Genomic DNA, 23,158 nt, shown 5'->3' with positions numbered 1-23,158 from the left:
GTTTTGTACTTAACTGTATGGGCTTTCAGCTCTTCTGAGCTAAACAAGGCTGACATTCTTGATATTTCCCCCCTCTCCATCTTTCTCCTCATTCTGAAGTGTGGGAGAAGATTGGTGCGTGCTCAGGCAGAGAAGTGTTTCCTTGTTTCTTGTTGTTGGATGGAGTGTGAACCTCTACTCTAGGATGGTTGGAAGGTACTAAATAACGCTACACTGGCTGTCATGCGACTGGTCTGTAAAAGAGAAATGCTAGGCAACATCCTCGCAAATTAAAATATTTCTCATGTACCTTATATATATATATGAATCTGGAGACCTGCACTGGTGAGGGTATTTAAAAATAAGTGAGGTATTTTAGTAAGGATATAGGTAAGAGCTTTACTTCTATCTTTTGTACTATTCTCACTAGCTGGGGAGGTGTGACAAAGAGGGTGTATGCAGTGACACCCATCTAGAGCTAAGGGAAGGTTGTTCTTGCCTGGTTCCTGTCCCTGGCTAATATTGTCTGCTGTGGGCAAAACTGTCAGATGTGGCATGTGGGAGGGAAAAGCAGGAATGACCGTGCAGCAAGAGGAGGTATAGGAAAAGAGTCAATGAACCGTGTGGGGTTAGCACTGGGGTCTGTGCAGCTTGAGCTCAAGCAGCTGCTTCAGGAACCATAGCAAAGTTGGCTACTTCAAATCTTCTTGAAAGGTCTCAGGTTGGTTGGGGTCCCCCAGGATGTGGGGATTAGGGCCACAGGGGTGGCTACACATCGAGGCATGTTTTTTTTCTGAAACAGGACCAGTGAACCAGGTCCTTGTGGTTGGGCAGGCCAAGGACCCAGTTGGGAATGCTGCCACCAGGGTGGGAAAGGCTCCTTCTGTTTCCCTGCTGGGCTGGTGGTGTTCTCAGCCACTGCTGGCTTCCTGCAGAAAACAGGGCCTTGGCACTATCTCCCCAGCCTCTCCTGCTAAGGACTTTTCAGCTCTGCTGCAACATTGAATAATTAAAAAACAAAACCACCAACCTACGTACTTATTTGAGGAATGGCTTTACTGTCTCTAGTGAAAACATCTGGTCTATGCTGACCTAATCTTATGTCTTTGGCATATCCCTGTCAAAAACCAGGCTAATGTGGTGATGGCACAGCACTAGAAGCAGTCCCCATTAAAAAGGTCTTGTGAGAAGCTCTGAAAGGACGGTGACTGATAAACATGCAAAGGTCAAGGCAGTGCAGCAGGAGTGAAACTGCTCTGTGTTTACCTGCTGGTAACTGAGAATTCACAGCTTTAGCTCCTGATAAGTGCTGATGAGAGAATGAATTACGTAATGAAAAATCAATTTAAAATGCAGGAGGAGATGGTTCACGGGAGGCCAGACACTGAGCTGGAATAAATTCACTTGCTTCAGTGTCTGCTGAGCTTATTAAGCACTGCCTGCTCCCTTCAGCAGAGGATGGAGGTATAAAGGAAACCCAGGGGAAAGGATTAGATCCCTTCAGCTGTGTTATCTGTGCGTGAGCTGTGGTCTGAAGCTTTAAGTGTTGTCACTTGAGAGAGGTGTAAGGGTTTTACTGCTCTGTCTTTGAAAGTGCCTCCTGAAGCTATTGGAGACAGCCTTGCATAAAGGATTGCTGGTTATGTGTTTTTGTAATAGTTGTTTGCTGAATTAACATTCCATTAAAATAAAATAAATAGATCCTGAAAATCTAGAGTTGGAGATAAGGATACTTCTGGCTATAGGGTGCATATGAATAACCATGGGTACGCTTCTTTATTTGCAGTGTTGATGTTTGGTTACTTCGTAAGAGCAGGAATCAATCAAGGTAGCAATGGAGTTTGTAACTTTTAATTTATTAAAATTAAAGTAGTTGTGCGTTTCAGCAACTAGGTATTCCTGATAAAGAATTTGATCTGGTCTTTGTGATCTTTTGAATTACGACAGCACTTTTTAAGCAGCTTTAACTGATCTACCATAAAGAGTCAAATGTTCCTTTAAAACTCAAGTGTGTAGAATCTTTACTTTTGCCCATTTTTCTGGATGTATGTGCCTGTTATTAGTAGAATAACAGCATTTTAAAACTGAAGCGCAGTGATTTTTGGTTGTCACATGCAGCAAAGTGGTTTGACTGTCAGAGAATGGATGCTCTGTGGTTTCTACTGTCAAATCTTTTCAAAATGGCTCAAGATGGGAATGTGAAAACTGAGCCACCTACAATTATGCGGAAAAACCTGAGCAATACGCTTCAAGATGTGTATTTACTAAAGGCTTGCTGCCAGTGGAGGAAATACCACAATAATATGCATGTACGTATGGTACACTGCCAATGGTAAGAAACTATTCTGTTTTGGGGTTGTTTTTTTTTTTAGCATAGATGGAATCTAATCATTACTTTCCACTGCAAAGCAACTTGGTGACTTAGCGACAGCTACTGTTTAACTTGGGCGCTGTTATCCCCTAACAAGATGGTACAGAACTATCTCTTAGAGTGATTGTTAAGAAGTCAATCCGGTTACTTTTAAGTATATTTGACAATGTTTTTTGGACTTCTTGATAATTGCTGATTTTAGAAAATGGGTAGTTTGGCTGACTTCAAAGGGATAGAAAATGATTGATGTCTTGCTGTTGTAGTTAACTCCAGCTGGCAACTAGGACCGTGAAGCTGTTCACTCACTCCTCCCCTCCTGCTGCCCCCCCCCCAGTAGGGTAGGGAGAAAAAGGGAAAAAAACAAAATAATCGTGGGTTGAGATCAAGGTATTTTAATAAAACAGTAATGGATGATAGGATAATAATAATAATAATGGTAAAAATATACAAAACTGTGATGTGATACAATTGCTCACAACTCAATGATCCACTGTCCAGTCTGTCCCGAGAAATGATCGTGGATTTCTGCCCCCCCCCCCCCCCCCCCCCCAGCCAGCCCCTGTGTATATAGTGAGCATACCATTTATGGTATGGAATATTCCTTTGGCCAGCTTCTCCTGTCTGTGCTCCCTCTCAGCTTCTATGGGAAACTGAAAAAGTCCTTTACTAATGTAAGCATTACTTAGCAACAACTAAGACTATATGTGTTATCAACATTATTCTTATGCTAAATCCAAACCACCACAGCTACTAGGAAGAAAATTAACTCTATCCCAGCTGACACCAGGGTATTCACCCACTATTAAAGGTGTCATGGAGCGGTGTGTTAGAAAGGAGATGAAAACATGATTGTTGTGTTGTTTAAAATCTTCATAAAGTGTGTTATGCTCCTGAACCATGTTTTTGGGGGGGAAGAATGATCCAGAACAGTCCAAATTCCTTCTCTCCTGCTTCTAAAGCAAGAAGTAAAATTGAAACTCCCCAAGTTTCAAGGGGTGGCAGGGTCTCGGCCCTGGGTTGCTGCTTGTCTGGGGTTTTGCACCAAAATATTGTTAGTTTGTGGGTTAATCTAATAAAATGTCAGAAAGCTTTTCATCTTCTGGGGAGAATGTAATTCGTGGCTGTCAGGGAAGGCGTAAGTAAACACAAGGCCAAATAAAGCTTTTGCCTAAATGCTGCCACTACTTTGTCTCCAGACCAGGCAAAGATCCACCCCATAAGAGATGTGGTGCATGGTGTTCACCTGCCTGCCACTGCCCGTGTGTTTGGTTGGGAAAGGAGAGTGGCTGGCTTGCGGGGCATACCCTAATTACTGCAGGTCTTGCTCCTGCAAGAGACAGACCCTAAATGCAGCAGCGGCTGCCCTAACTCAACTGCATCCTCCCGAATGCTTTTGCTCCCATGTGGGGAAGCCTGCCCTGTAGCTGCTGGCCTTACAGGGACCCCAAGCTGCCTCCGGAAATTTTGGCCCAGCAAGATGTAGATGAAGGGGTTCAGACAACTGTTGGCATAACCCAGGCTGATAGCCACATTGTAGGCGTAGTAGAAAGGCAGAGTGGGGTGAGTCACGGCGAGCTGGGCCAGTTGCAGGATGTAGAAAGGTGCCCAGCAAATGAAGAAGGCCACACAAATAGCAATTGCTGTACGGGTCAGTTTTTTTGTTCGTGCCCTGGTGCTTCTTTGGCTCATCAGCGCTTCTGAGGACCTGGCCATCTTGAGCAGGATCCTCCTGTAGGCCATTGTGATGAGGACAAAAGGGATGGCAAAGACCAAGAAGAATTGGTAGAGTGTGTACCAATAGATGTCCCTCTGGGGGTCTGGCAGACGAATCCCACAGCCCAGTAGACCTCCAGGCAAAGGGATGAGCTGAGCATACATCCACACAGGTGTAATGCTGAGGAAGGAAAGGGCCCATAGCACACAGATGACAAGGATCGCCACACGGGGCTTCCTGAAGCGAGTGGAGGTGAAGGGGTAGACAATGGCCAGGTAGCGGTCGATGGACATAGCGGTGAGGATGTAAGTGCTGGTGAACTGGCTGTTGGCATCCAGGGCAGTGATGATTGTGCACATTGTCTCCCCAAAGCGCCAGGCTCCATTCCCCAGCAGCTGGTGGATCAGGAAGGGCATGCCCAGGAGGAAGAGCAGGTCCACCATGGAGAGGCTGATGATGAAGATATCTGGTACACTACTGCTAGGGCCAGATTTCTTTAAGACTGTACAGATAACCAGGCTGTTACCGATAATGCCCAACAGGCAGATAATGCCAAACAGGGTGGGCATGATGAAGCTACCGTAGCGCATCCTGCTGGGGTCACCTGCAGAGACAAGTGTAGGCAGGAAAAGGTGAGCTGTGCCAGGACCAGTGGTGAGGACATGTCTTGAGGATATTCTGGCTTCTAACAGACAATAAGTGCTCTGAATGCAAACAGTAACGGATTTCTTAGGCACATGTAAGGTAAGGAAGTGCTTTGTGTGTGTTGCTGTGTCTAACCATACACAGGCACTTCCTCAGCAGCTTTCACCAATGTATACATTAAAACGTGTGTCTAATCAAATGTGCATACATCCACTCTTCCCTTCATATATATATATATGAACACACATATTAGCAATAGAATGAAACAGCATCAGTGTGTTTATCATTCCAAGTATGTGCATTTAGACCCTTTCAAATGCATACAGATATAATGAATATATTTAAATATATATATTCATATCTCTGATACATATGTTGCTCAACTCTATGGATATTAATATCCATATTTGGGCTTTCTTCAAAATCATTTGACATAAGTGATTTTTTTTTCTCCCCCCTACACCTGTTATATTTTATATATTAATGTATATTTTCACTTACCTGTTTATTGCACTTACCAGACAGAGAAAAGTTTTGAACAGCTGTGGAGCTGTTGGGGATGCAGCTGTTCAAGCTCTCAGTGTGATTTGTTTTAAAATCCATACCTCGGGGAAAAACTGGTCCCCATCAGCAGCTTGAAGATGTTAGTGTTTCATGTGGAAAGAACAAAGGTTGCCGATTCCTTGGCGATCTGTGGGGCTGCTCAGAAAGCTGCTGCTCTAAGCATCAGCAGAGGCTGTTAATGCAGGTTAAAAAGCAGCTTCTCTGCTCCCTGCACCACCACCAGGCAAAAGTGACACCGGGATGTAAGGCGGCAGTGCCTGTCACCAGGCTGGCAGCAGAGCGCTGGAAACATGCTTGCAGGGAGAGCAGAATTTCATTTTAGTGCTGAAGGCAGTGATCAGGATCAACTGATAGACTGAGCAATGAACTTGTGCTCTGGGGAGGCGAATGGGGCCTGGAAGTAAACAAAATCCTCCAAATAAAATGATGGGTAGCCATCGCTGAGAGCACACTTTGCTTTTAGGGTCTAATTGACTATAAATATCTCAATATAATTCTGCAAAGAACCATGTTAACCTGAAGTCAAGTTTGTGGCAAGATTGTCAAGTATAGATTGGGATGAATCTCTTTAGATTCTGAAGCAAGATCATCCTAGAAGTGAAAAGGTACAAGCTGTGTGAGTAAGCATGCAGAAAGCTAGTATTTTCTGGCTGTGCCTGGTAAGTTGCAGCACAGATGATAAACAGCATCATTATTTTCCTCCTGAGAAGTGCTTTCTCCATTTCAATTCATTTTGAGGTCTCAAGCACAGTAATGAAGAGTTGTATATGTTTCATTTTAGGCAGACTGATAGAAGAGAATAGGAGATAAACACGAGATTTATTTTCAAGGTGTACTGAAAATGACAGCAGTTTGGCATGTGAAAAAGGCAAAACACTGGAAATATTAAATAAATGATGTGGTAACTGTGTTATAATCAAGTCACACTAACCTCTGCCTTATTGCCCTGGTAACCATTAGTCTGTTCTTTGCAGCCAGTAATCTCCTAGAGTGATGAAGGCATTAATGCCTTGGAAAAGTAAGATTTGGAAAGCAAGATTAGATCAATTGTATCCTGAGGGGGGGCAGTAGTCTGGTGAAAGGAAGGATTCTGTAATGACTAGAATGCTATTTCAAAGCTCACTTTTTGCTAGGCTAGCAAGGACTTTTAACACTTGAAAATAGTTCTTACTTCCGTACTTCATAGCACTTAAAAGCAGGCACCAGTCCACTTGCATGTGGGATAACATATTCCATTTCCCAGCCAGTGCAAAGCACCTCCTGCACCTCCTTCACCTCAATGCCTCCAACATACTACCCCAAGTTGGAGTCTTCATTTGCACACATCAGTATCTTTCCTTTCAGTTTTTTGCAGTCCAGTGTATTCACTGGGGAATTTGCTTTTAGGTTGTATAACCTACAGCTGTGATGTGCATCACTGAACAGCACCACACAGTTGTTAAGAACAGCATTCTATTTGTTTTTCCCTCACTGATCTTCACCTGCTGTAAACTGGCACCAGCTGCAGATTTGATCCTAAAGTGGGGATAACAGCAATGTTAAAAAAACAAAACAAACCCCATATATTTATGTTAAATCTTTATTCCATCTTTTAGATGGATTTCTCCAGGCAGTATGTCATGTAAACAGTGTCACAGCACTAGCTTTTCTTACAAGGAAAATAGAGAAAGTATTTTTCCTGTTTCTTTTTTTTTTCCCCCCTATCACTTGCATACTACTATCAACTGGAAGTTAAAATAAATAATCTGGTTGGGATGAAGCTTTGAAGCACCTGTAAAAAACATTCTATCTACTTAGTAAATTATGAAAGAAATCTCCTGTTATGGACTCCATTCTGTAAATCCTTCACATTTAACTGGAATTCAGTAAATACTAGAGCCCTTTATGAACCAGCATGAGGTCCTGTCTGCCTCCTGCAGACAGTAACACAGAGTAGGACTAAGGATAACTTTACTACTACAGCAGTAGCTGAAGTACTGCTAAGTACAGCTTATCACTGCAGCTGAAAGTGTTACTACCAATACAATGTGGAACACGTTATGGCTTAGATAAACTTTAACTCCATGTTGGTTCATGCAAAACTGGAGTATTACACTAATTTAGTCCTTAGGATTCTGCATTCCCTTTATAGGCACAAGAATGGGAGTAATCTGCGGTTTGTGGCCCACCAATATTGGCCGACCAAAACACTTTAACATTAACCAAGGAGAAAAAAATCAGCTCCAAATGTAGCCTTCCTAGAAGCGGATCTGGAACAGTTATGTTTACTGTAGGATGAAGAGAATAAGACTACCTGGTTAAACAAACAACACTTTATTAAACTAATATAGTTAGATACTTTCTTAATGCTTAAAAATATTATAGCATTTGCAAAAATGAAAAAGTTTAAATAACATACAAGAAGTTACAACTGAGAAGCAAAACAGGCAATTTAAATACCTAAATAAACATGACAAAAAGCAAGGCCTAACTGTGTACCACTGATGTGAAGAGGCAATGAGAACAAGGAAAATATCCCTTCAGAATAATGCAACATCTAAAGGTATACGAAAGCTTATACCATGACTTAACATACAATAAACCCCCATTTTCCTCATATAATAAATATAAAGCATTAGCATGGTGTGCTCATGCTCTTTTAACAAAGGCTGTTAAGGCTTAAAAACATTTTTAAGCATTCAAAACACATTTCTGGTGTTCTGAGCTTTGACATTTATGTATCAAAGTGACCAACTGCTGCATATAAATTTCAAAAGATAGTCCATCCAGAACTCCAGTAACAAGTGGGAAGTCAAATACCTACCTACTCTCTCTTTCACCTAATTGTTACTGACTTCACAGTACCTGTTATCATTACATCCCTTTACCAAATTTTGTGGAACATTCCATCATGCATGTGGACTTAATATCGCAATGCACTGCTGCTTAATGGTTATTCTTAATATTAGTTTTACAGTGAAAATTTTAGATGCATATTGATTTTTTCAGTTCCCATAAGGAGTGCAAAAAGGCTGAATGCTCAATGAGTAAACGATTACATTGCAAAGGTCAGAATAGTACAGCTAAGTGCCTATGAAGGATGTGGGGAGAAACCCACTTATTCGGTTTTTCCATTATTGGCAGAAAGATCCAAGGCAGAAGAACTCTTCTGTGGCAAACTTCCATTAACTTCTTGCTTCCTTATCTGATCCCTGTATGCAGGAGAAAAGAATGGTTTTACGGTCTGTTTTTCTGCGAGACTATTGTCTTTTAACTTTCAAAAAGGCTAAGCACAGAGAGAGGTAAGCCTGTCTGAGACTCCTAGAATATCCTCTACCAGAGCTTCTCTCATAACACACAGAACATAACAGCAGATGTTATCTGTTTTAACATAAAAGCTGGAAGTCAATATGACTGGTCTGTAGGTTGGGTTGTGTATTCAGATACGCTACGGAAACTTTTCTGGAATTGGTGGGCAACGTTATGGATCTGGCAGCACGCCCTGGAGGAGTGGTATGGACCCCTGGAACAAATACAAGCCCACTGGGCCTTGCACCATAGTCTTGTCAACCTGACGATACCATGGGCTCCACAGGCAGTTTAGTGTCCCCTCGAGAGCTGTGCAAGGAGCACTGCTGTGACGAAGGAGCAAACTGAGAAAGTCTAGGAGGGAGCAGTTGTAATTTTTCTTCTTGCTCTTCCCTATGCTTAGGAAGTGGTTACTATTCATTCCCTGGCAGGTATTTAAGCGGGCAATAGGTGGCACTCCAGCACAACCTGCTGCCGCCTCTCATCCTAGCCAGATGCTTGGTAAAAGCACGGCTATGGCAACGCTGCCTGAAATAGGCCTCCAGGCCTGAAGCACCGGGAGACATGGCTGGTAAGCAGCACGTGTGCAGTATCCAGCAAAACCTCTAATTTCTATTTTGGCCACACTGTCCCTTTTATGTACCTCTCTGCCTATCCCAAATCTACAACTAGTTTTGATCCATTACTCTACAAATGCAGGTAAGCAAAGATAGCTGGGTCATCACGCAGAAAGAACCGCAAAAGGTTCATCCTCTAGGTCAAGTCCAATTTGGAAATATGTTTTAATGGCAATTAAAGCAACAAATACTCTGAGTGAGACAAAGTTGTATTTTACTGCTTGATGTCATGTTATGTTAGCACATGCACATTTAAAGACTCTTAACATTTCCTCTTTCCTAAGTAGGAAAGAGGGCATGTATTAACTCTAATCAAAATATATATTTATGACTAAACATTTATAAGCTACACATTATGTCCCCAAGGTAGCCAAAGATGCTCTAGCATTCAAGCAACAGTGGCCCACTTAGAATAAATGAAGTAATCAATGCAAAAGTACAGTTGCAAAGTTTCAAAAATCCAAGAATTTAAAAAATCCAGGCGTTGATAAAAACAGTAATACTTACCTTGAAGCATACCAGTAGTTGACCAGAGTGGAAAGAACGACATAACAAATACTCAGTACTCCAGAAACTCCCAGTGAAAGTGCACCCAGGCCACACAGCACACAAAGGAGGGATATGCCACCTATGGCTATTACAACACCTAATAAAAGAAATCAGTTTGTTATTTAAACAAGTTTATATGCGAGTAAATTAGAAGAGTTGACATTCTAATGCAACCGAAAATTCAAACCATTTGGGAAAACAGTCTTCTGCAATCAACTAGCTAGCCACTATAAAAGCTATGCGTGGTTAACTGGTCTAGCCATATCCTGGTGGCTGAGATTAGAAAGGGAAATTAATGACAGTTAATCAGATTATTATTCTTGTATTAAGAGTTTCACTAGTGCTAAGAGCTGAGGACTACATACAGAAATTCTCAATTGCTTGGGAACTTCAGAAGGAAGGAGAAAAAAAGGAAAAGACATCATGCCTTAAAAAGGAATAAGTAAATACATACATGCATGCACACAATACCTTCCATGACTATCACACCTATACAGGCCATTATGGCAGTTACAACAATAAAAATCAGGAAAAACGCAATGGGAATAGCAGATACTGCAATAAACACCAGGAGCGATAAGGCGATGAAAGGATGGTCATCTAAGTATTGGCCGACACGAGAGTTCATAAATGCAACAACCTGTGGATTAAAGAAAAACATTTTAGATTTTGTTTCTCTCTCATCACAAATAACTTTTAAAGGTTAACTCTGCAGCTTGAACAGAGGGCAGCTGTTGCCTCTGTATTTCAAAAGCATGAGGACTTACTGCAAATTTAGATAACTGCATAATAGATAATAACTCTACCAACAACAGGAGTGTTTCTCTTGGACTTCCCAGTTCCATTCTTGCACAAATTAAAAAAACCCAAACAACAAAACCCACCCCACCCTCCCCAAAAACAAGTAAAAAAACCAAATCAGTTTAGCTGCACAGATTTCAATGGGGTTTCAACAGCTATGATTTTGATCTAAAGAACTGTCTTTGTTAAAAAAAAATACTGTAACATTTAAAAATAATGATGATTTTTCTTTTTTCCATGCATCAGTAATATCTGCAACCTGCTCACTTATTGAGCATAAGCACAGTGCAGGCATGCTGTATCACAAAGTTGTTATGAATTTAATTATAATGTTACTGGTAGAAAAAAAAAATCCTTTTTACAGAGGCAGTGATACCTATACACTGGAATTTTACTATAGTAGAGACATTTCTCTTCCCTTAAGGAAATATGTATTGTAGTTTTAGTTCTTTTTATAGCAGCACAACCATTTCACTAAAATGCCACTCTACTATCTCAAATGGTTATACCAGTAAGACACAGAAAGCAGAACAGGCTTCCCTTTTTCTTGATTGCTGAGGGTGTGGGAGGAGAGTCCTTCCCACAGGCTCCTCAGTGTTCACATAAAAAAGGGAGTGCCAATTTTCTCAAAAAAAAAAAAAAGTTTTGAAATCGCATTGAAATAAATTGGGGTGTGATATTTCCAAGAGTTACAAAAGGAGTATCCTTATAAGTATATTATATAAAATTATAATCCAGACCCACATTTGAGTTGCTGTGCATGGCCTGCACTACAGAGTGCCATTGCTTCTGCAGTTCTTGCATTTCTTTAGACATGTTGTAATTCTCAGCAGCAATCGTGAAACTTCTGAACATCCAGTTCTCCCTCAGCCATCCAATTTCCTTTAAAATGAAGGTATAATTAGCAACAGCCTCATGCAGATGTTTTGTGACAATGAAGTATTTATTTTGCAAAGACAGAGGACATAGATTTCAGATGTTATCTGATCCAGTGTCTAGAACATTACTTTTCCAAAAGTAAATCAAACGCAGGGTGCTCATCCCTGAAAGGTCTTCCTAAACTCCCAAAGCCAAGTATCAATACACAAGATGACTCTCACCTTCTTCCTTTATAACATTAACCCCATATTGAACAGCGAGGGCACTGAATTACCAGTAAAAAGGTCAATTTAACTATCCGCATAGGCAATTTACAGCTACTGGAGCTCGAAACCTGTAACATATTAATGAGATTTCGGTTTTTTGAGTAGCCTCATGTTCAGAATTGAAACCATACCAAAACTCTGCACATAAAGGCAAAATGCTTTCAAATGCTCCGAACATTGTGACGATTTAAAGGCCACATTGCCCCCAAAATCTCCCTTCCTCCACGAAAATTTAATCTGCTGTTGCTAGGGAGACCCTTACCAGGGGAAGATTAAAAGAAGCAGTTTCCCGCTTGTAGATCTGAATACTCACCGTGTCAATACTACTATTTCATACTCTGCCTACACACACGGTCGCTCCCTTTGCACGCTACTGTCACCCAGCACTGCCCGTCCCCCGCGCCGCGCCGCGCCGCGCCGGCCCGCAGGCTGACGGCGGGCAGCTCCCGCCTGGCCCCCCGCAACGCTCGCCCCGAGCCGGGCAGCGCCTAGCCCCAAGCGTTACCTCTACCGCCACCACACCGCCGCCCGCGGCCTCCGCCGGACACTTAAAATCGAGGTCAGGAGCCGATTAATCGAACCCCGCCTTGCCGGTGCGCGCTGCCGCTGCCCGCGGCCGTTGCCCTTAAAGCGGGTCCCCGGGCAGCAGCCGCTCAAAGGCGGCGGTCGAGCCGCGGCCTCTCCGACCCGTAGCGCAGAGACATAGCGCGGGTCTCCCCGCCAGGCCCCGCACCAAGCCGTGGTGCGGAGACAAGGTGGGGCAGGCGGAGGCCGCGCAGGGCTGCCCCGCCGCGGGGCTCGGCGCTGGCGGCTGGGAGGCCCCGTCACGGCGGGCTGGAGGGGAGTTGCCCGCCCGAGCTGAGGGAGGTAAGGGGGCACGGCTCTCGCTCCTGCCGGGTTGCGCCGCACTGCTGGCGCCGGCCCTCCTGCTGCGACCGAGCGGCGGCCAGGGCTGACAGGCCACCTGTCACGCTCCCCACCCGCCCTCCCTCTGCCGAGCTGGGGCCGTCCTTCTCACCTCCTGCGGCTGCTGCCCGCCGGGCCGCAGCCCTTCTCGGCGCCTCACCCTCCGGATGCGACACCCGGCGCGGCCCGGGCTGGGCCTGCCGGGGCTGAGGGAAGCGCCGCCGCCCTCCCGCCGCTGTCTCCTCCCCGCGGGGGCCGGCGGCGCGGAGGGCAGGGCCGGGCGCCTGGGGAGGCTGAAGAGGGGAGAGGAGCCGGGGCAGGGCCACCCGTGGCGTGGCACAGGCACCACAGTGAGGTGTTTAGCGAGGAAGGGACTAGGAAGGCTTTCACAGACCGCCCGGGGTTTTAGGTGCTTTTATTTATTTTCTTGTTTTGCCCTTTCGTGTCTCCCTTCCTGTCCCGCTTTTCAAGCCCTCCCACCCCGGGCCTTGCCTCAGCCGCTTGGGTCTGGGTGCCCTCAGGGAGGGACGCAGGGTTTTGTGTGGCTTGAGGACATGCAGCCTTGAGCTTTTTCTAAGTAAGGGTAGAAAAATAAATATATCTGCGATAGCTGTGCAGGGGGATGCCCAGCCCCGAGAGACCGGGGGTACCTCCGGCTGGGCACTGCTCACCCCGCTCGGGGCGGCCCCTCACGGCTCCCCGTGCCAGGCCTTGCTCAGGCCGGTATCTGTAACCCCACCGGGCCCAGCGAGGGGGACTGCTGCCGTGGAAGTGGAAGGCCACAGAGGCAGCTTTCAGTGAATTGTGGCTGTTGCGCTGTTTGGTGTGGTGGGATGGCAGCTGTGAAACACTTCACCTGGCATAGACCACCTTCCCCCGCCTCTGGTTACTTGTTCCCACCCTGCCCTGCCGCCGCCACAACGGGTGTTTGGGTGGTCACGTGGCAAACCTGTTTGGGGAGATGCTCCATGTGAGGAATAACGACTTTAAAAATTCAGCTGGCTTTTCAACAAGATCAGTGCATCCTATGGTGTCCCAGCATTTGGATGGGACTGTCCATCTCAGAAGTGTTGCACGGTGGTTTGGCCTGGCTGCTTTCCAGAGCCATCATGGTGGTACATGCAAGCATGAAACTTCAATGAATTCCCAGCTTTTGCTACATTTTTTCTTGGTGTAAATTTGTTATGCTTTGAGAAACCCACAGCAATTTATTGTCCTTTAGACAATTATTCTATCGCCCAATGACCCCTCCCCACCTGGTAAGGGGAATTGGGGAAAACCAAGGAAAGACGAGGGTTAAAATGTAGATAGATTTAATAGGATAAGACTAAATAATTAACATTAATAATACTAAACCAGTATTGATCCCGATACCAGTATAAAATATACAAGGATTATACTCAGCCAATTCTATCAGTAAGAAGCTGTGCACTCCCAGCAGTGACAGCAAATGGCAGACACTGTGAGTGCTACGGTTTGGGGAAGAAGGAAAGGCCTCAGGGGTCTGGCACTGGGGCAAGGACGACTGCTGCCATCATGGGGGAGAGAGCACTTTGCAGCAAACTTTCTAATTTATGTTGAACATGACATTCATGGTGTGAAAAAATCCTGTTAGCCAGCTTGGGTCAAGTGCCCAGGTCTTGCTCCTCCTTATCCCTGCACCTAGCAAGCTCAAAAATACTGAGACCTTGAAACCCACATACCATAGCTGGTAATGAAGTAAATATTTTCACAAATTCAGACACTAGAGTCTTCTAAAAGTGCAGTTTTCCCAGGCATTAGAAGAGAAAGTAGTCCTGTGTTGCTCAAACCAGGACAAAATTACGGTCAGAAATTAGTAAAATATACGTTTCTCATGACTGGTTTAATCACTCATTTCGATTGGTGCCGCCCATGAGGGTATTGCAAAACTGAACATTAATGGTTTTATGATTATTTTTAAAGGCAACAAAATAAATAGAATGTTTAATTTGGAGTGTGCCGGTCTTATAATACAAAGAGAGGTTTTATAATCTATGGGGTTTTTAACCTATCAGACTGTCCGAGCTCTGCATCTTTGAGGTGCTGATTTCAATGAGCTCTGCAGATGCAAGGATCTTTGTAGACAGGAAGTAAAAGAGATATTTGCATATTGATGCAAATTTGGACCATGGGCTCTAAAAGCCCAACACAAAATACCTGCAAGAAGAGGATGTTGAGGGCAAGTTTATTTTGCTTGAACTGTTCAAGTGTTTATATCTCATATTATTGAAGTGCATAGTGTGTTGATATTCCTAGTAGACTAGTCTATATGAAATAAAATTTCAATTTGTTGGTTTTGCATATATTTTTTTTTTAAGTGAGCATAGGGAAAAGCTAACTGGTAGAATTATAGTGTGACATAATCCAGTGATAATGGCACTGTAAAGTTTAATGGCTCCACTGAGTTTAGAAGTATATTGGAGATTTTAAATTTCTGGCTGTTTTCAAAACATGCTGTAGCTGTGGTTTTGGAGATAGTCTTGTACATCTTAGTAAATTATTTTCCTGCTATGCATAATTATTTCTTCTGCTAAAAATTCACATATAATCTCTTTTTTTATATGAAATAATTGTTTTTAATGTTTCCCAAGCAGTGCAAGTTTTTATTTAACTTCAAAGGGCATGCATATATAAGCATACGAGTTACTGTGCACAGAGGAACAGTAGTTACTATAACTGTTGCTTAATTGAGCTTGTCTTCATGCCAGCGTCAGCTTGAATTAGCAGGAAAATACTCATGTTGCAAACCAGCACTGAAATATTTGAAGCATTACCGCACATGCTAGCCAAGCAATTGCCAGCTCCAGCATAGCACCGCTCCTTCTGTACCCCATGCTGATGGCTTGTGTTTAAAGAGCAGCTTAGTTTATGGTAGGAACTTTCACGTGTGGTCAGGCAGGAACAATGTTCCACTTGTCGTTGGTATTAGGTCAAGATATAAGGAAAACAGTGCTGTTAACTCGGGAATATCAGCCATTCTTACAGTTTACAGGAAATGGGATGAAAAATAGCATCCAAAGATGCTGGGAAAGAGTTAAAATGGAAGTCTCGCTGTGTTGGCAGAACATGTACAAGGCCTCTTTTGAGGGTCGGTATAAGGAGACTAAGCTAGGTTTCATGTTGGATGGTAATAATTCCCATTTGTAAATAAATGTGATGGAGGACTCTTTCAGGACATAGTGATGACTGTGAGCAGGAGGCAAATGCATACAAGCAGACTTAGAGGAATTGGGAGTATGAGTATCCCACTTGTTGTCTTCAGATCTTCAGGGAGTTTGATTCGGAATGGTGGAAAAGTGGTGGAGTTGTTTGGGTTCAAGATTTTGAGTCTTTATTATTATTATTATTATTATTATTTTAGTCCTTAAGAAAATTTGGGGTTATATAGCCTTTATTGCTCTGGAAGCTCTCTTGCTGGGTGCAGTGTTTTCATACAAATGTCAGAACATCTCAGATGTCTCAGGACTTAATTTCTAGTAGCTTTCAGAGGTAAAATGAACCTGTGCAGTTGCTCATTGGTTCCACAACTGAATCTCCCTGACCACAGCTTGGCTAACACTGTACTGAAAGGGGCTGCTTTCTCTCAGCTTGGGGAAGAGAGGGAGGAGGGAATTCCTGTCTCCAAGCACCAGCTATGCTGTAACTGGGAAAACAAAGCTGAGGACTGAAAGGCAGAGTGTCAGAGAAGTTCACCAAGCTGGAACAGGCAGAGGGACTGGTAACAAGGGCACCTGCAGGTAGTACCTGCTCTTACCCTACTCGCTCATGCACTCTGAGGATGTGTTAGGCATGCTGGGCAGCTCTCTGTCTTTTCCCATTCCTTTTGACGGGTGCTTATTTCTCGTGGCACTGTGTGGCTCCGTCTGCTGTAAACAACAATTAGGGGCCCAGTGTCCCCAGGACATTAGAAGAGAACAGGCAGTGGGGAGGAAACTGGTTTTGGTGAAAGTGGAAAGAGCAGGGTTGAAAAAATCTTGCTTAACAGATGCCTGGAGAGAGTTAGAAAGATTAAAGTGAAAAGTGAGCTTGAAGAGGAATGGGGAAAAAGAGAGCGTGTGGTTTGGCAGGGAAGAAAGCTTCATGTTGTAAACCAGGAAGGGGAGAGCTGGGATTTTTCTTCTTCTTGGCCATTGGTACAGGAAGCTGATTGTTTTGACACTTTCTGTGGCACCTGAAATGAGTCTCTAATTTTTTTCCAGTGCATGTAATGAAAAGGATGCTTATATTGAGGGGGAGGACCAAAAACTTCTAAGCAAACAAAAAAACCAAAGAAAAATGAAGCCAACACAGAGCCCAAGGCTCCTGAGGGTAAGTTCTTTCTGCAGTGACTGTGAAAGATTGGTAACTTGTTTAAAACCTCAGATGAAATTGTCCATTACTGGTGTCTAGTGGTTTGACATTGGTAGAATTCTTATTTGAAGACACTCGGTCTTGTTGAATATTCTTTGGATCTAAGTCTTTATAATATACTTCTTATTAAGAATTCCTTTGCTCAAGTATTTAACTTCTTGAAAGGTTAGGTGACCTATAAATCAAGAGTTGCTTTAGAATGAACAATGGCTTTCTTAATAACTCTTGTACCTTTAAGAATGAACAAATCTTCTAATAAACTGCATCTTTTATTCATTTTTAAAGCACCCTAAGGCCAAATCCTTTAGTCATTAATCAAGAGCAATTCATGTTGTCTTTAGTGAAATATGCCTGGTAGTGATAATGTCCTGATTTCTATGTATCTGTGTGCAGGCACTCTGGGGAATACCGAAGAGGTAAATCAGATCGGTCTTTTCTCAAATTTTATTTCTAAGTGGGCTCTACTTTGATATTCAGGAGGGCACAATCTTTTCTGCTGGAAAACTAGGTTTGAGCTGCCTAGTTTTCCAGTCATATATTAGAAAGCAATAACCATGTGCTCAAAATGTATTAAATATTATATAAAAATGATTATATTAATACATAATTCTATTGGGTAAGAACTTCCTCTTTCATGGTGATTTAATTCACTGGCATTCAGATACCACATAGTTCCACCTCCTTTTTCTGATAATGTCACTGTGTATTTGGGAATTTATTCCTCATGGATCTCCTAAACAAATTTGATTTAGGAAACTCAGAGCAGACTAGAGGTGAGGTTTTGGCCTACACTAAGGAAAGTTGCCATTCAAAAACATCTTAAAGCACTGTAAGGCTAAATAATTCTAAGAAAACATCCTTAGAAAACTTTATATAGAGTCCTGGAAGGCCACCTCAAAGTATTGTCAATTTGAAGAGGTGGAACATAGTCCAAAGACATATTAGGTATTCTGGCATTTGTATTAAAACACTTTGCAGAGTCCTTGAGAGCAATCTCTTCTTCCAGTGGCATCCTGGCAATATAGCTTTTTCTGGAACCGGGTCATTATAGACATGAAAAAACATAGTGTTTTTTTTCTCCCCAGTAACACAGTTCACACAGCTTGGACTGTTTCGCTGTCAATTTGGCCATCTGGTAGGCTTTAGTATTTTAATATCCAGTGTTTATGCCATTACAAACTCCCCACGATATGTGGAGTTTTTAGTATAACTAAAAATATTTAAAACAATTTGAATTGTTTTCAGTGATATAAAAACATTGTGGTTTTTTTTAATCTGACATTTATTGGTGATTTATCAAATGACCAAATCATTTTATCAAATGACTACAAAGAACAGTGCAATCTGAAAACCTGTTTTTCTCTCTGTTTCCTTAAAATTAGAAAAGTTGCAATGTGTCATTTTCAGTGAAAACTGAAAGTCTCTGTTCTTTCTGAATGAATCTTTTTCAAAGCAGTGTATTTAATAAATGTCTTTGAAGTTGTTTTTCATTTCTCTCTAGTCACAAAATGATTCTGTGTGTAACATGAGTCATGCAAAACGGTTACCAGAGCTACCACCCCTACATGCTTCTGCTTCAGCTGCACCTTCAGAATTGTATCAGGTATGTGCTCTTTCCCCTTCTGTCAGGGTATACAATAAATTTGTGTGCTGACATGAGTTTAGTCATCATATATTACCTGGCCTTAGGCAGATGAAGTAAAGATAGGGAAAACTATTTAAATTACTAAGTTAAAGTACTAAGCAGATTGTCAGGTACTTCATTAGAGCTGCTCTTATTTATAAAAGCGTTGTTATAACTTCTATTATGATTTGCATATTAAACCATGACAGTTTAAATCTGTTCTTTAAATTCATAGTTAATTATTTGCTGTTAAATTTTGGATTAACTATTTTGAGTTTAAGTTTCTGGGGAAGGGAGCAAATAGTAAAAACATTTTTCTAGCAAACCAATTGTGATTCTCCCTCCTCTCCCCCCAGTACTTTACAGCAGAGCACAAAACCCCCTGAGATAGATTGCTGTTCCAAAACCAGCTGAGAGCTTGACAGGTGCAGCATTGATCAGAATAGATATCTTGTACAGCTGCACGACTACAGCCTCTGCTGTGTGACACAAATAAAAATTACACATGACAACACTTATGGGGAGGAAGAAGAGAGAGCTGGCTTTCTCCACCATAAGTGCCTCACAGTTGCTTGTTTGGCTCATTTGTGTCAGCACTTCAGATCATCTGAGATGTCTTTCTTTAGAAAGATATTGTTTGTGAAGAAATTGAGGTAGTTTCTGATGGATAATGGGTTATTTTGGACTTTGTTTGAAAATAGGAAATTTTAAGTCAAACATATACTCTAAAATAATGGTAAAAAAGTGAAAATTATTCAATGAAGATTTACATTAAAAAAATTTTATTTTACTCCAAAAATCAATTGGGTTTCTGGGGATGTGTTATGAGTTTATATAAGACATGGGAGCTGATCTAGCCAGTCCTGAAATTTTTGTGTTGCATAAGCAGTAGATTTTTGCCAGGTGACTTTCTTCTCCAGAAACAGCTGTTCCTCTCTGACCAACTTTTTGCCCAAGGGGTTCCCATGGGTATCGTGGCAAGGCATCAGCCCTGCACCCAGAAAGTTATTCTACCTAGTGGGGAAGAAACAAAGTTTACAAAGTGGGCCTAATTAAGAGAGGAGATGAGATGAGATGAGAATTCAGAGTTCATGCTGAATTCAGCAGTTCCTAAAGATACACAGTGACTTTCTTGGGAAAACTTCCAAATTTCTCAATTATTTTTAATTGTTGTATCAGTTCATCCCCCAAAACTGTAATTGAGGGACCTACCCACCAGTCTAGTGTGTGCAGTGGAATAAAACTGAACTGAAAAGATTCTGTGAACTTTCAGAAGCTAATTTAAGGAGTATGGTTGCAGCAGTAGTGTGAATGCTTTTTTCTTTGCCAGTAAGATGAGCCCTATCAGTCAGAAGAAAAAAATGCAAGGCAGATGTTATAATCTTGCCTTAGCTCATATTTCAGATTGACAAACTGTATTGTTGTTCTCACTAAAGCTCATGATGCACTAAAAAAAAAAAATCCTAGCTGCATCTATAGGTTAACTGAAAAGAAGCTGGTTTATGCTTTAGTATGCTGTCCTCTCAGAGGTCATAAAATGCTGCGAAGATGAGCTTAACTGCAGCTCCTATGGGAAAGGCAAGAGAAATGAGGGAAGCAAAGATGGGATGTCATGAATGTATTTAGAAGCTTTTTTTTAAGAATAATGTAAAACCGATGATGATAATGGTGCATTGTAAAGAGGATGAAATGGATAATAGGGATATGGTTGTGTTACTCCAATGAAGTTAAAAATCATTAAACAAGATGTAATACAGAAACAAGCTAAATATGAATTGACTAAGAACTTTAGGAACCATGGCATGAAGTACATTCATGATTCTGTCTTATATACCTTTTCTCTCTGAGGGTTTCTTGATAAGAAACATACTTCTCGTTCCCGCATCCCTTATGCCTGTGAGCTGTCTCATTAAAGTTTAGACATAAGGACTGATGACAAGCCAGTCAATAGGTACCAAGTCACCTGAGAAAACATGGAATGAGCAGACAGAAGAAATCTATCACAAATCCTGTATTGATGTGGAGGAGAGAGAAAGATGAAAGCGGAATTTGTTAACCTGTATTATTGCTCAACTATTACAAGGATTGAGTGTTAAAAGTAGACAGGTCATTAAGAAAGGCTTGAGGAATAAGGATTTTCTAAATTTAAACAAATGTAAGGAGAAGAAGAAAAGAAGCAAGATGGAGATATGGGGGAGTAGACAGTACTAGATAATGTACTAATACCTACTCTTATTTATAAAAAAGACCTTGATTATGCAAAAAAATGCACAAGTACTCCTACTGAAACATTGTATAAAATTCTTCTTATGCATGTGCAGAACATCAGGATCTAAAAACAGATCGGTGGTCAAATGACTCTAATGCAGACTTATGTATTTGCTCTTTATACTAATTGATCTTTAACCCTGTTCTAGCTCTAAGAAGACTCTTTCAATTACTGTGCTGTGTAAAAATATTGGTTGTTTTTTGTTCCAATTTCAGCTTTTCCTTAAGAGCAGCTATTATCCTCCTTTGATGCAACAAGCATCGTGGCCTTCAGCAGCTCCATTCAAAGAGCAGAGTTACTACCGAAGCCCAAGTGACTCCATAGCTAATAACTATACCCTTACTGCACGGGATTTAAAATTGAAAAATGTGCACAAATTAAAGTCCTCTTCAATGACAGGGACATCACTGGGTTCAGCAGAGCAGAGAACAACCTCACCGTGTATCCATATTTGAATGTGTTTATAAGTTTAGCCTTGCTTGTTCTATACATTTTTATCTCTAATGGCTTACCAGTTAAAGCATTGTCCCTGGAAAAACCACTTATCCCTAATAAACACCTACAAGCTTATCAACTCAGGGTCAGTATAGACAAATTTCCAAAAGCATGCATAACTTTAATAAAGGTAAGGCCAGTTTCTGATGAATTAGTTATGTTCATCCCTCCAAGTAATCACATGCAATTTGCAAAGTAGAAAATGAACAAAATACAAGTTAGCTCTTACTATTGCTAGAACTAAAAGTTAGTACCAACAGAAAAAAAGAGAAACAAATTCAATGTGCACCTCTCTTAAGATTTGTGAGTCTTGCATAGCAAAACAAGAGAGGGGACAGGGATTAAAATGTTTACTTGAGGATCAAATCCAAGAAATGTTGCTTAATACACTGTTTATGTCTAAACCATGTAAGTGATGTATTTGTTAGCAAACTGTGCAGGCATGTGTAATCCTACAATATGAGATATTATATGCTGTTGATTCAACATGACATTGTGATATAAAGCAAATAAGGTTGAGTTGTAATAGTCTTGCTGTTTAAGTTTACCAATATGTATATATCAAACATTTTACGAAAACAAGTTGTTTAGGATTTAAATCTCTTACTAGTTACAGGTGTCAAATTAACTCCATTACTTAGTCTGAAAATTCCAAAGTTATTAATGAGCTTTATTTCCTAATTATCTATATGAAAGTCTTCTGTATCAAGGGTAAGACATTAATAAACCATAGTTTTCTACATACTGTCTGTCTGTGAATATACTCATCCTGTATTGTTGCTTTGCTTCCCCAAAGTGTTAGAAATTGTTTCACTTCCCTGGGATAGATGAGACATAATAGCTTCAATATCTGCTGAGTCCCCTTGCACACTATTTAAGAAGGGTTTGGGTTTGTTCATTGGGTCTCTTTAACAGTTTCTTTACCATACACCTGATTCTTCTACTCTGTGTACTTCTCCAGTACATGAGTGGGGTGTGGGAAGAAGGTCATGGTACCTTTCTTGGTGAAATGGCATGATGTATTAATTTTGTTGAAAGGCCTGTTTATTTGTACTCTGAAAAGCACATGGTAATAGTTTGTAGTTATCAGATTTTTCACATGCAGTATATTTGGTGGAACTAGTCTTCTTATAAGAGTGCTTTTATATTCAAAATAGAAAGTCCTGGTGCAGAAAATATGGTTTGTGCAGGGAGGTAAGTAAGCACTGAAGTCTTAAGCATAAGCTGAATGCTTTCCTGAAGCTAGTTTGTAGTCCCAGGATCAGCAAGTTTATTTAACACATGATTTTAATGTCTTGCTAAATGTTAAGTCAAAACTAAAGGCTTCTTTGTGACATTGTAGTTTTCTGTTATTTATCTGTTTTATTTACTTGCCTCTGTTTTTCACCAATCTGAAATAATATCTTATTTGAAAAATACTCCTGTATGCGATTTTCTTAACTGGTGCTTAAAGCTTCAACAGAATTTGATCCTTCTAGGAAAAAGCTCAAACTTACACAAAGAAGTCAATGGAATTCTGATAGGTAATGTACTGTAATGTTATAAAGATGCAGATTATTGTGATCAGTCTAGATATCTGAGTTGTGACTTTGTATTTCTTTGTACTTGGATGCTGTGTTAAGCATCCAAGTGTGAGACGTTAAGTGTCTACAAAAAAAACGTATGTGCATCAGGACTGAAATACCATGGTGTGCTAAGTGAGCACATTTAACTGCAGCTTTGTGGCAGGACAAATTTCAGTCTTAGGCATGCTAAAGAAAAGGTCTTTCATGATTACTGATTCAAGAACCCAGAGTTTAGTTAATAGGGGTGCAGAATAT

The 23,158-nt window shown here is 41.5% G+C and overlaps 3 protein-coding genes across 3 annotated transcripts in view; 1 reads left to right on the top strand and 2 right to left on the bottom strand.

The window, feature by feature from the left end:
• Window positions 1-3,655: 3,655 nt before the first annotated feature.
• On the bottom strand, window positions 3,656-5,312 carry LOC309677836 (melanin-concentrating hormone receptor 1-like; the record flags this gene model as incomplete). The annotated part of the gene is made up of 2 exons (XM_082490732.1): window positions 3,656-4,668; window positions 5,228-5,312. The coding sequence occupies 2 exons, from the start codon at window positions 5,310-5,312 to the stop codon at window positions 3,656-3,658; spliced, it is 1,098 nt and encodes a 365-aa protein (XP_082346858.1).
• Window positions 5,313-7,570: 2,258 nt separating this feature from the next.
• Window positions 7,571-12,815, bottom strand: LDAF1 (lipid droplet assembly factor 1). Its single transcript, XM_082490270.1, has 5 exons — window positions 12,692-12,815; window positions 11,273-11,410; window positions 10,199-10,367; window positions 9,686-9,824; window positions 7,571-8,464 (listed from the first exon to the last, which is right to left on the bottom strand). The coding sequence occupies exons 2-5, from the start codon at window positions 11,381-11,383 to the stop codon at window positions 8,371-8,373; spliced, it is 513 nt and encodes a 170-aa protein (XP_082346396.1). The 5' UTR covers window positions 11,384-11,410; window positions 12,692-12,815; the 3' UTR covers window positions 7,571-8,370.
• Window positions 12,816-16,875: 4,060 nt separating this feature from the next.
• Window positions 16,876-23,158, top strand: part of DNAH3 (dynein axonemal heavy chain 3) — a gene marked incomplete at both ends in the record, with an annotated part of 62,027 nt that continues 55,744 nt past the window's right edge. The window contains 4 exons of the mRNA XM_082490812.1: window positions 16,876-16,908; window positions 18,452-18,553; window positions 21,059-21,284; window positions 22,792-22,861. Of these exons, the coding sequence (XP_082346938.1) occupies window positions 16,876-16,908; window positions 18,452-18,553; window positions 21,059-21,284; window positions 22,792-22,861 (431 nt within the window). The remainder of the gene's footprint in view (window positions 16,909-18,451; window positions 18,554-21,058; window positions 21,285-22,791; window positions 22,862-23,158) is intronic.

Source organism: Vanellus vanellus (genome assembly GCF_965231255.1).
Source record: "Vanellus vanellus genome assembly, chromosome: 14".
Taxonomy (NCBI): domain Eukaryota; kingdom Metazoa; phylum Chordata; class Aves; order Charadriiformes; family Charadriidae; genus Vanellus; species Vanellus vanellus.
The sequence above is the reverse complement of the archived record's forward strand: the minus strand, read 5'-3'. Positions and strand labels throughout refer to the sequence as shown.